The following is a 12857-nucleotide window of genomic DNA, read 5'->3' on the forward strand; positions in this document are numbered from 1 at the left end:
TACCAACTTCATTCAAAGGAGGACAAATAGCCAGCCAACTCCCTTTTAGCCAAAATGCTTCATTGTTTGCTTGAACAGATGTTCCGGGCCTTTAGAAAGGAAGCATTTTCGTTTGGGTGTGTCTATGATGTGATATGAATACTGTTCAAAAGTCATTGATTCATGCAATGCTTAAATACTTTGCACAAAAGCAACTTTGGAACGGAAAAAAATGGCTATATCTTTTTTAATTAGAATTTTTTTGAAACAGTAAAAGTATTCAAAACAAAAAGAAATCAAAAATAATAAAAAAAGGGGACAAATGAGGAGAAAAAGAAAACAATTACGTCTTCCACCTTTCTATCAAATAGCTACCATCTTATTTTTCTCCCTTTACCCCCTTCTCTTTTTAAATGCCCAAATCCAAAACCCACCTTTTAATCTTTTTTTTCTTTCAACAAAATGTCTATGTAAAGATTCCAGTCTTTCCAAAAAGTATTTGTCATGTTTTCTTTGACCAAACTGATCAGCTTCATCATTTCTGCAACTTCGTTTTATACTCGTCTTCCAGTGTGGCTCAAGGATACGTATATCATTATCCTTTGATATAGGACACTGCTCCAGATATACAAAGTAAATGATCCAATGTGGCCCAAGGGAGAGTCTCAAGTTTTCTATTCTTTTCTACCTATTTTGGCTCTTATTGGAATGCAAAATTTTAGTTGTGTTCCTTGTTCCTGCTTATTAACATAAGCAAATGCAACACTTGACTGATTTTGTCTGGACTGAAACTAAGCAGGGATAATAAGCAAATACAAGTATTTGCATGGGAGATAATGAATGCTAGGGCTATGCCATAGATTGGGTGGTTAAAAAGAAACCTAGAAGAATGTAGAAGTGTACTAAGGCCAAGATATGTCCATAAAGTCACCAGATTAGCTTGGTTCAAAGAAGACTTTACCTTTTATCTTGTCTTTGGGATGACTACACTAGTCTCCTTGCTTTTCTATTGTTCCCACCTCAGGAGAATTTGCAAATTATGTGTTATTGCTATTGCATGTACCAAATGTCTGTATGTGTATCTTCAGTGAATTGAAAAAAATTTAAAGGAAGTCTGCTTTATCAGTCATGGAAAGCTAGTGCTTGCAGAGGTGACTTGTCTGTGGACATTTTACATATCCAAGGGTGATGAGAAGACCTGCTTAGTTACACGATTAGGAAAATAAACCCCAAGGAATGTAGCTGAGTGAGATTGGCTTGGAAACTCTACCTCCCTGTTTGTTTAAACTCACCTAAAGCTTAAGCCCTTAAAATATATTGAGTACATAAATTGCAAAAATAGCAAATCAGACATGGCAGTCATTTATTTTCAGAACTATGTGCTTCAAAATCCAACTGCTTTTAATCAAGCTAAAACCGCTGATAGTATCGCAAAACTCCACCCATACACATGTGATATGGAGATTATAGAAACACCATGAAAGTACATGCATTAGTCTTGTTCATGATTTAATTATGGATGAGTTGACAGACTTGGCATGTATCCATGAGACCTGGCTGGCTGAAGGGAGGTGGTTGCAGATCTGCCCAACTGGATTTCATGTTCTGCATTAGTCCTTAATTCTGGATCAAACAAATCATTACTTCATATGTGAATATGCTGTATGAATATATTGTTTCTTAACAGAGTAACTGTTGGAAGGCACCTTGAAGGTCTTCTAGTCCAACCCCCTGCTCAAGCAGGAAACCCTATATCATTTCAGACAAATGGTTGTCCAATCTCTTCTTAAAAACCTCCATTGTTGGAGCCAACATACTTTTAACAGCAACAGTGCGTATCTAAAAATATGACTTCCTTTGAAAATAAAGTTCACTGGCAATGCTAGGCTTATACACAAGTATACTGAGGACAAGTCAATGCGAATGACCAAAGGATTCCGAAACATCACAATTCCATTGTTTCATGTGAAATTGGAGAAAAGGCTTTGTAGCCACACAATCTGGCATTTAGATCTTTGGACCCTTAATAAAGAGAATAATCTTGTGTGAATGGAAAGTTGTTAGACCAGTGATGGCGAACCTTTTAGAGACCGAGTGTCCAAACTGCAACCCAAAACCCACTTATGCATCGTCAGGTGCCGGGTAGGTGTGGCCCATTGGGTGGGTGTGGTCCATTGGGTGGGCGTGGCCCATTGGGTGGGCATGGCTGTGGTGGTAACAGCAGACTGGGTGGGACTAAAAAGTTCAATCAATCAATTCCAACTTTGCAAGATTTTTTTTTCCCGCAAGAAGTTGAAATTGACTGATTGAACTTTTTTTTGCACTCGGCAGCGGAGGCCTAAAACGAAAAGGTTTTATAAAACCCAGCTGAAGACCTAGAACTGGGGTGATGGCATGCATGCCCAAAGAGAGGGCTCTGAGTGCCGCCTCTGGCACCCGTGCCATAGGTTCGCCACCACTGAGTTAGACTCTTTGATACCTCATGAATCTATTATCTACTTTTGAAAATCTTTATATCCTAATGTATGAAGATGAAGTGATATTTGTCAATGTGATCTAGATTTAATAGACTTAAGGATATGTGAAACATCAATTCTATATTGACATTACATAGCTAGTATATAAATCTTTTTCTTTAACTAGTTTTTCCCATTTTTTTTCTTTTTAAGTTTATTTTAGTCACCACCAAAATATGAAGTTATTTTCTCATGGTTTAACAATTACCGCCTTTTTTTTAATGCTAGCATTGTAGCTGCATCTCTCACAGTTTTTGTTTCTTTTAAGTGTCTGGTACAGATTTGAGAATGTCTTTTTGCTGGGGGGGGAGCAGAGTGGACAATATTTGGTGTTCATTAGGACAGTGAGATAATATAATGATATAATGAATTGTGATAATATAATGATAATATAATGATAATATGATATAATGAGTTGTGACTCATTAACATTCCGTAATTAATCATTATTAACAATTATTCAGCTGTTAGGTTGACGGTGGTTCGAATCGCAGAGTCTTGGGACGCTATTAATGCGGCTAGAGTGGATTTAAACTCAGCAAAGTAAAACTTGTGCGCATGAGATTCGCCTCTTCGCATTTTGCGGTTTCCCGGACGCTCAGCGGGTCCAAGGAGAAGACGGCGGGGCCATCCATCCAAGCGCAGCCCCGAATGGGAGGCAATTCCCGGCGCCTTTAAGAGTCTCCTCTGCGAGGGAGGAACCCAGTGGCCTTCTCGGGAATCTCGGCCCCGCTTTGAGTCAGGCTTCAGCTATGTTGACTGCGGCAGTCCGGCGGGCTGCTGCCACACCCAGAGAAAACGGGGCGGGCAAAGCTGGAGTTCCGGGGACCAGATTTGTGCTTTTGTTTCTTCTAATAACGTCGGCACTGCGATAGGGCCTGGTTTCTGTCACCTTTTCAGGACTTTGAAGCGCTTCAGGGGGAGCGAAATCTTAAAAATTTCAGGCTCTTCTTCCAGCTCTTCTCTTGGAAGTTGCCCGCCACGTTATTATCGCCTCAGACGGCGATTGAAGAACTAAGCCTCCTTTGAGCCACTCAACAAGCTCTGATTCGGCCAATAAAGAACAAACGGGCTCGAAACCTCCGCCGTAGAACACTAACCCACATCAGCTTGTAACTCTCGGGCTCCCTCTGTCTGCAAGAACGGGTCTCTGGGTACCCACAATTGGATCATGAACTTAAGATACACTGAACACGCCTGCAAAGGGCAGATTTCATGTAGTTGGGATGTAGTCTAAATTGGGACCTTGAAAACACATATCAGAACTCCATGCCAGCATAAGCATCTACAAGAGGCATGCAGGCAAACGAATTGTATTATGACACGTTTGTATTTAGTATTGCTCAACTTTCTGAATAATCTCCAAAAACGTCTGCTAAAAATATAAGCTCAGTGGCTATGTCCCATTTAAATTAGGGGTATTATGTCTGGGCTAAAAAAATCCAGATGACCACTAGATGGCAGCAAAGAGGGGGAGAAAGCTTAAAATATTGGCAGCATTAATGGTTGTCCTGAGTTTAGCAGTCCAGATATGGTACCTCATCCCCTTATGGCTAGTCATACATAGGTAGCAAGCTCACCACCATGAATACAGGGCAACAGCTGATCTCCTCTGCTCTCTCTATATCTGTTATTTAAAATATGCTGCTTGTCTCTTGGGGAGAGCAGAGCCATTAACCCATCTTGCTGACAACACTAAGCTAATTCTGGTTGATTTCAAAAAACGCTAAGCAGCATTGGATCAGGTTAATACTTACATGGGAGTCTAGTAAAGAATTCCAGGTCCATGTTTTCCCCAGAAATGAAGTTTGATTTGGGATCTTTTTCTTCCCTTGAGTCATCAACTAGTAGCTAGTGGAAGCCTAATGTTCCATGTATGTGTTTTAAAGACATCTAAATTGGTGTCTATCATCATATTCAACAGAGAATTTATTCAATTCTCCAGAATCCCTAGAACTGAAAATCTCATTGTTAAAAAGAGTTCTTAAAGTTATAATGGGAATATATAGCCTGTAATTCTCTATTAGCTTACTCCTGACCCAGGCTGATTAGTTTTAAACTTTTATTTTTTACAGTGATTTATCTGCAAGTGAGTCTAACTGAATTGATTACTCAGTAGAAAATCAGTAGATGTATAGGACTGTATTATGTTAATGGAGGCAATTGGCAGGGTTAGAATTTAGAGGAAGGCTGCAAAATGCTGGACTTCAGCATGATGACCATTCTGGGCTATATAATCTACTCAATGGTTAAGATAAATAAATAAAGGCAAATAATACAACTGAATTGCATGCCATGAATATATGCAGAGCTTGAAGAGTCTAACCAATGCATTTATTTATTTATACTCACAAGAGCATAAGGATTGTGAAGAGGTGAGAATGCCTCAAATGCTATAATGGCTAGATCAGTGGTTCTCAACCTTTTTAATGCCGCGACCCCAACCGGTCGTAAGTCAAGGACTAACCCGGTCGTAAGTCGAGGACTAAACCGGCCGTAAGTCGAGGACTACCCAACCGGTCATAAGTCGAGGACTTTCCCTGCCCGGGAGCGCCGCGCATGCGTGGTTCTGCCCCCTGCGCCGGCCGAGGCGTAGCTGGCAAGTGGCAGAGACGGAGCAGGCCAACTACCAGCTGGCCCAGCCCAAGGGAGGTAAGGCACCCGCCGGAAAAGGGGGAAAAAATGGCGGACAAAAAAAAATGGACAAAAAAATGGCGGACAGCCTTGCTTGGCGACCCCCGTGAAATGGTCGATCGACCCCAAATGGGGTCCCGACCCACAGGTTGAGAACCATTGGGCTAGATTATCACTTGCTCCAACTTTGGTTCTCATCAGGGCTTCAGCAACAAAAGATGGAGGCAGCTCTCCTTGATGGCCTCTCTTGCAAGTCAGAATACATGAAGATAAAATCTTGGGACTTCGGGATAAAAAGGGGAGCAATTCTTCAGTGCCTGTCTTGTTGCAAAGAATGGAATTAAAAAACCCTTTCTTTGCATCTGAGTTTATATGGGAAAATTGGAATAAGTTTTCTCTAGCCATAAACCTGTGTTATTTTTGCTCCTTAATCTTGCTTTGTGTTTATCTTAGAATAGAGCTGCATGCAATCTCCCACCTGTCCAGTGCAGCTGTCTTTTCATCCCGAGAACCTCTTTTTCGATGTTTTTGCTTCCAGTAAAGATGAGTTCATTTCACTGCCATCTCATTCAGATCCAGTTGGCAGCATGATTAGGCAGCAAGAGACAGCAGTGGTAAAGCATCAAAGGAGTGTTGTGTTCATATAGTAGCTGGCAGAGGTCCAGAGCCTTTTAGCCCATAAAAAACTTGGCTCCCTTATCCATACTTTCAAGTCAAGAGGCTATTTTGCCTGTATTGGTTTTGTCCCAAGCTGGGTTTACATAGTTGTCAAGTAATAAGAGATCTACATTAGCTTTCAGCTGCTGTAGGAAGGGCAAATGTTTGGGGATATGGACTTTAGACAGATGCCTTTCTTTTCCCCAAAACATTACTATAGGCTTGATGGTGAACATTTTAGAGAAAGCAGATAGAACCTCAAAGCCATGCTTGGAAAAACATTCTGTATTTACTTTGTATTAGCAAACAGTTTTGCTTCCATGCCCATCACTCCATCACGCTATGAAAAGGAGCATTTTTGTCAAGGATTTCCCCCTTTGTTTCCTTTGTATTTGAAATTGCAGAAAAGATATATCAGGATATGTTGTCTACAGAGGCAAAATATACGATGTGGTTTAGTTTGAGTACATTTGACTACATTTCATTTATGAGAATGATACTGGCATTCTTTTTTTTTTCTCTAGGAAATGCACTGCTAGCCACTTTTTCTCTTTCCAATTGTATGAAAACGTTTGCAAAAAACATTCAAGAAATGTTTAGTATAGCACTAGAGAGCTTGATGATCTCACCTCATAGTGAGATTCTTGCTTCTTCTCAGTGTTGAATCAGTATTATAGTGGCCGTTATGGAGGGAAATGCAATTCCCAATGGTCTCCTCACATAATAGTGCTTCTCCCTCATTAAATTAAATGCCATCCAGAGTCACTTTCCAGAGTGAGATGGGCAACATATAAATAAAATAAATAATCCCCATACATCCTAACCTTGTTGTTGCCTGCTGTTTTTCAAATAGCGGTCAATCTTGTGTCTTCCCTCCGACCCACTTTTAGATAGTATATGTATATACACACACACAAACATAGTGGAAATATGATAAGTTCCTCTTTTTTTTCTCCTTTTTTACACAAATATGTACAGGGTATTTATACACATCTCTACACAGACAAAGTGCCAGTTAGAACAGAGCTCCCTGCAGGAGGGGGGACACCAATGATCTGCACCCAATCCCCACTAGCAGAAGCCAGTCTCACACTGCAGCTGTATATACACAGATGTCAGGTCTATCTCCATGTACCCAAATGGAAGCTGTGGGGCTGATGCAGATACAGCCTTGGTGACTGGGCTTTGAGGAATATGGTGCCAAGGGACCAGGACAGGAAACTCCGGCATGGAACACATACTATTTCTAGACAGCATTGAAGAAACATCCGGGAACAAAACGCTTAAAATAAAATTCCATGTGCAATTTCAGCAGCAGAGTGGCTGTTGCACAAAGTGGCTATGACAGCATCGGAAGGAGGAGAGGCGCTCATGCTCCTATACCCCTCCCTATCACCATCTAGGATAGCTCCAGAAAAAAGAAAAAAAACACCTCACCACAAGCTATGGTCCAGCTTCCAAGGGGTGAAAAGGGTTCTTCAAAACCTTCATCTCTCCTCCTTTAAGGGAAATGGAAAGTCCAGCTCTTTCTCCCACTCAGGAGGCTCAAGGGGCTTCTTAGTTGGATTCTTGATCATCAGCAACTTACGCAGTTTTGACTAAGCCTAATCTTCAGTACTTGTGCTTGAGTACCCTGATTTACCAAGTGGCAAGTCTCCATACTCTTGTTTCCACCTGGCTATCTCACCTCCCTAAAAATCTTCAGGCCCTTCTGGCTGAAAGAAGGAAGGGAGTTATAATTTACACCCACTTCCATGGAAAAAAAATGGATAGGGCCTCTGCCTCTAGGCAACACTGGCAGCATTTCTCAAGTACTGATTCCGGCAGGCAAAGGGCAGAGTTGTGCAGAGCACAGAAGGCAAAACATTAAGACCGCTTAGCAGCAAAGTACATCCTTCTGTCTAGGTTTCCTTCAGAAAAGGGATTTAGCTCAAAGAGAGTTGGGTGTTTTGTTTTTTTTACCTTACCCAACATGCCAGGCAGTCCAGAGGTGAAAGAGGGGAAACAACAGCTTCTTTGCCTCCCCATAAAACCCATCTGAAAAAGCAGGGTCTCTACGCGGAAACTCTCATCTCCCTTTGCCTCATCTCCACTCTAAACAGAAGTGCCCCTCAGAAAGACCACTTTTGAAGGAAAAGGCCCAGCAGCTGAATTCCCACCTGGGAAGCAGGTCAAGAGATGGCAACCCTTGAGTCGTCAGGCGGCTCCTTAAGACAGGGGTAGGCAACCTTGGCTCTTTTATGACTCGTGGACTTCAACTCCCAGAATTCCTGAGCCAGCCATGCTGAGGGGGAAAGAGAAGTTTCCAAGCTGAGCCATGCTGGCTCAGGAATTCTGGGAGTTGAAGTCCACGAGTCATAAAAGAGCCAAGGTTGCCTACCTCTGCCTTAAGAGTTCCATGCAAGGCTGTGGGATTGGTGAAGCAGCCAAGCTGCCTCTTAGGGAATACACAGGCAGCCTCATGCAAGAAGGGTCTGAGGTGCAAATGGATGAGCTGGGAAACCTTACAATCCTGGGGATTCAGTGGAAACCTTTTCCAGTTACAGATTTAGAAAACCAACCCCTTTCTCTTCCTCTCCCTTCTGGGAAATTAGGACAAGAGAGCAGGGTTTTAGTCAATTTTGAAGGTAAAACAAATGTGCAAAGTTGCTGCAGAACCCAAATAAATCACAGTGCCTTGTTTCACATTCAGGGTGGAAGCAATGTGGGAATAGATACTTGGGAGGGGCTGCTTATCCTGCTGAACCCTCTCCTGGCAAATCCCTTGTACCTTTTCTCACCCTGAAACAGGCACTTCCCCCCGGGAGCTACAGGGGTTACTAGGAGTTGTTCATGGATACCTGCTGTTAGACAACATTCTCCATTTGCGGCCTTCATTGGGTAGTGTTCATGGCAGCAGATGGCCTCTTCCATTCAATCCCTCTTGCTCTTGATAGCTTATTTACAAGCCAGCCTTGGAGAGAACAAGTGACCAAGACCGAGGTTATCATAGGGTTGCATCTTGGCCATCTGAGATAAGATGCTTGCTGATGCACAAGCAAGTAGGAAATTTATACACAATTAAAAACAGCTCCGCTTGGCTGGAACCACTGGTTCCTGCCAGGTTCAAAGCCACCCATATTCTTAGCTTAGAAATTCAGTACCTTGATTAAAGCTCAGTCCTCATTGGAACCTAATTCATTATTAGTATCTGAGACTAGAGAGTTCTAGAGGAGGGTAGCAGTCCAGGGCAGGATGAAGTCTCTGCCAGAATAGATTCTTGCCATTAGAAACACCCAGGCTTCTGATGTCCTTGCTTCAGTTCCTCTCCTTGACACCATGAAGTAGCAAAGTCATCCCTTTGACTCCATCTTGGACTTGTAGGGCTTCAGAAAGCGGGAATGGCAGGTAACTTATCAAGAGACTTTCTGCTCCTACCCTCGATGGGGCGTGAGGAGGAGGCAGAAGGAGGGGGAGAGGGAGAAGGAGGAATGATAGGAAAGACAGAGAATGGAGGTCAAATGGTTTCGCCCCACCCTGGAATGAGCAATAATGCAACAGCCAAGTGAATGGGAGGTGGTGATGGTTGGTTGGTGCTGAGCATGTGCTGCTCTTCTTCCCCTTGCTTGGACTTTCCCTCTATTGCTCATTCACTCACACATATACATACAACGCACAGCAGCCGTGTCAACCCTCAGGACTCCCCTGCCCCCTCGTGCTTTCCCACAATCCCTAATGATGGACTTCGTTTTCTATCAGGCTGTCCTCACACGATTGGAAATCTGTGTCATTAATGCCATTGGGGTTGATGAGATCCTCGTCCTGGGAGCCCTGTTCTTCAGACTCAGCCATGTCACCGTCTGGTGGAGAATCCTGTAGCACCTGGGCAATGTATTTCTGTGGAGTGGACAGAAAGGGGAAGAGGGAAGGACCCGTTAGCTTTCTGCCTGGATGGGAAACCTGGAGGCAAACTATGATGGCTGTGCCATGCGGATGGAAGCTTGAGAGCAATCATGCTGGCATCAAAAAGAACCCTACATAATGGTTTTCTTTAGCATGGGCGGGGAGGGGGGGAGAGGAAGGACTACACGACACCAGAGCTTATGGTATAAATACTAGATGACGTTTCCAATTGTGCCTGAGATGTCACACTTGACTTCTCATTAAGGATGACCTCACTTTTCTTTAAAGATGACTATAACTCAAGGCTGAGGAATCTTATGGCTCTCCAGGTATGGCTGAACTACAATGCCCCCCCCCAGCATTGCAAAATATAAAGGATGCTGGGAACTGTAGTTCAATTGACATCTGGAAGGTCACATATTCTCTTCCGAGACATCCAGTAGTAAAAAAAAGCTACATGACAACCCAGCTTGCTCCAAAGTTTTCTTGCCTTGTGCTTCTGTATAACGGCTTTTTGCTTTGGGTCCTTTTTTTTTTTTTTAAGCAAATCAATGAAAAAGCCACCAAAATAGGAAGTATTTCCTACGGAAGTAATTTCTGCTCATTCAGAAATCTTTGTGAAGGAACCTTCATCAAAAGCAGGAACATCCCCACACTTTGATATTGTGGCAGCCATTCAAAGCTTGCTTCACTTGCCATGGTTTGATCCGCTTCTGCAACATCTCCTAGTTCCTTGTCAGTGAAACTTCATGCCTCTCACTCTCAACAGGCCACAGCAAAGAGAGAGAAGCATCCTTGTCCTCTGGCAGTTAATAGGACTAACGGGACACTTTTCAAGACAAAGTATGATGCAAAAGCTGTTTTTCCTTTGCTTTTAGAACTGGGAAACTGACAAGGACAGAAGCTCTGTATATTTACTAGAGTGCACCTGGGGTTCTGGATCAGCATGGAAGATTTGAAAGGATTTTACAAAACAAGTACTATGAAAAAATGGATGACGATGGAAATGATCAGTTACAGTAATCTCCTCTCTCATATTTTCCTTATGTTTAGTCAAACCAACCAACCTACTTCAAGTTATATAAAATAAAGCTGTTATTTGGAAGATTTTTCCAAGCTTCTGGGAGCCACATTAGAGTACATACGTAATACTCTGCATGGCATGACTGGAACCCTTCACATTTCCAGAGCAGTTTTTGTTCTGGTTAATTCAGGCATCCAAATTCTCATTCCACTTAAAACCCCTTTGCCCTGGGAAATGATGGCCTCAGCTCTTTCTGCAGCACTTAAGAGCACATGCCAATGTGTTAGAGCCACAAAGCAAAAGAGGAAGGGGGGCACTGACCAGTCTAGTTTCATTGTCCAGCTGAGAGACAAAGGCCCGAAAGTGAACAAACAGCACTGGGATGGGGGCAAAAACTGAGGTTTGCAGGTCCATCATTTCAGACAGGGCCAGTAATAAAGCCTGTTTCCTGCCCATGCTCCTTTGATGCTGCCTGTGTGTAGCCAACCAGGGGGGAACCTGAAAGGTAATCTGTAAATGACTCTCCCTCCTCCCCAAAGTCAGACATAAGAGGACACAGAACATCTGGCGAGGCAGAGGGCAAGCGGAGGAGCTGGAGACTCACAGCTGATTTAGGGGCCGGAGGTTGACTGGCAGCAGGCCGCCCATTCTCTCTTCCATCCACAGCATCTGCCTCTGTGTGGTCAATCTGGAAGACAACAGTGTGCCATGAAACAACAGCAACCCCAGTTCTCATTCCTCAAGTCTGTAGTCTGCAGACTGGATACATGTGACTGTCTTTATATGAGTTGGGTGAGAGTGTCCTCAGGTGCCAGGATTTTATGATTGCGCTATTATTGTGAGTGTGTTTTTCGCTTGCTGCTATGTTGCTTTTTTAATTCTATATTCATTGTCCAGAGTGCAAGATGGATGGCTATATAAATTGATATAATAAATAGAAAAATCTCTTTCCACTCTATCTCCCGCCATCTACTCTGGACTATTTAGCATTCATTCTTTCTAGTTTCTTCCTGCATGCTGCTATAATGAAAGAACCATGTAGGAGGTTCATGTGCCAAAATTATTCTCTACAGGGATTGTTCAATCTTCACATGCACAGCTAACCCATCACTGCTTTTCCTTCCTGCCCGGTAAGAAGCCTGAGAAGTGCACCTTCTAGGCTGTACATGAAAAGACTCTTAATTTCCCAGTGGAAACAGCAAGTCTTTCTCTTTTTCTAGCAAGTGCAAACAGCAGGGACAGAACGTCTAGTACTTTTCCAGCTGGGCATAAAGATGGCAAAAACAGAAAACTGCAAGCCTACATTTTTTCCCTCTGAACTTCAGTGAAAGTTCAAGGTAGAGGGTGTACAAGAAATGCTTCTCTCCTTTATTTATATCTTAAGCAAATAATTCTGGGAGACTTAACAGAACGGACCATAAAAACAAACATGCAATTAAAAAATAAAAATTGCATACAAAGTTGAGGCATTTCACACATCTTCCTTGATTTCAAATCCCTCCCCTGAACGTATTTTAGTATTTAGTATGTGTTACCTTATAATTGTGAGCACTGAGGTATTTGAAGTGTCCAAAGCAGACATGACATAGGCAGATCACAATAGTGATGACAAGAACCACGAAAGTAAACATGGACGTGAGAGCCAAGAATCCTATAGAAAGCAGATAACAACAGTCAAGCTACCTAACACAAATCTGATTTGCCCTTCTCATGACTTTACTTCAACCTTCTCTCATAGCAGGTATGGCCTAAACATTAGGGGAAATTTGCTGTTCCCTGCTACAGGAAGTACATTTCATTTCAGTTAGGCATTCCTGTTTCTCCTGTTCATAAACTCCTACCACTCAATAAGCCATGGAATCCCTCCCCCCTCCCCCAAATTATCTTTTCTAATCCACAAAATCTAACAGCAATTCTACAGCAAACCTGCAGAGGACTCCATTAACAATGCAGGAACTATGGGGGTGTTACAAAGATGAAAGGGGCAAACTATTTACCAAAGCACCGGAAGGCAAGAAAAGAACCAATGGATGGAAACTAATCAAGCAGAGAAACAACTTGTCTGAAATGGTTTAGACTCTCCTGCTTGCGCAGGGAATTGGATTGGATGACCTCCAAGGTCCCTTTCAATTCTGTTATTCTATGTTCTATGTTGGCTTTTAATA

General features: G+C 42.7%; 1 protein-coding gene across 1 annotated transcript in view; it reads right to left on the reverse strand.

Annotated features, from left to right (window-relative positions):
* Positions 1 to 9494: 9494 nt before the first annotated feature.
* Positions 9495 to 12857, reverse strand: part of TMEM63B (transmembrane protein 63B) — a 33487-nt gene continuing 30124 nt past the window's right edge. Inside the window, exons 21-23 of the mRNA XM_015823691.1 lie at positions 12228 to 12343; positions 11297 to 11380; positions 9495 to 9662 (exon numbers count right to left, since the gene is read on the reverse strand). Coding sequence (XP_015679177.1) covers positions 9498 to 9662; positions 11297 to 11380; positions 12228 to 12343 — 365 coding nt within the window. The 3' untranslated portion in view covers positions 9495 to 9497. The remainder of the gene's footprint in view (positions 9663 to 11296; positions 11381 to 12227; positions 12344 to 12857) is intronic.

The sequence above is a fragment of the Protobothrops mucrosquamatus genome, unplaced genomic scaffold (assembly GCF_001527695.2).
Source record: "Protobothrops mucrosquamatus isolate PMUCROS unplaced genomic scaffold, P.Mucros_1.0 scaffold1951, whole genome shotgun sequence".
NCBI classification, from domain to species: domain Eukaryota; kingdom Metazoa; phylum Chordata; class Lepidosauria; order Squamata; family Viperidae; genus Protobothrops; species Protobothrops mucrosquamatus.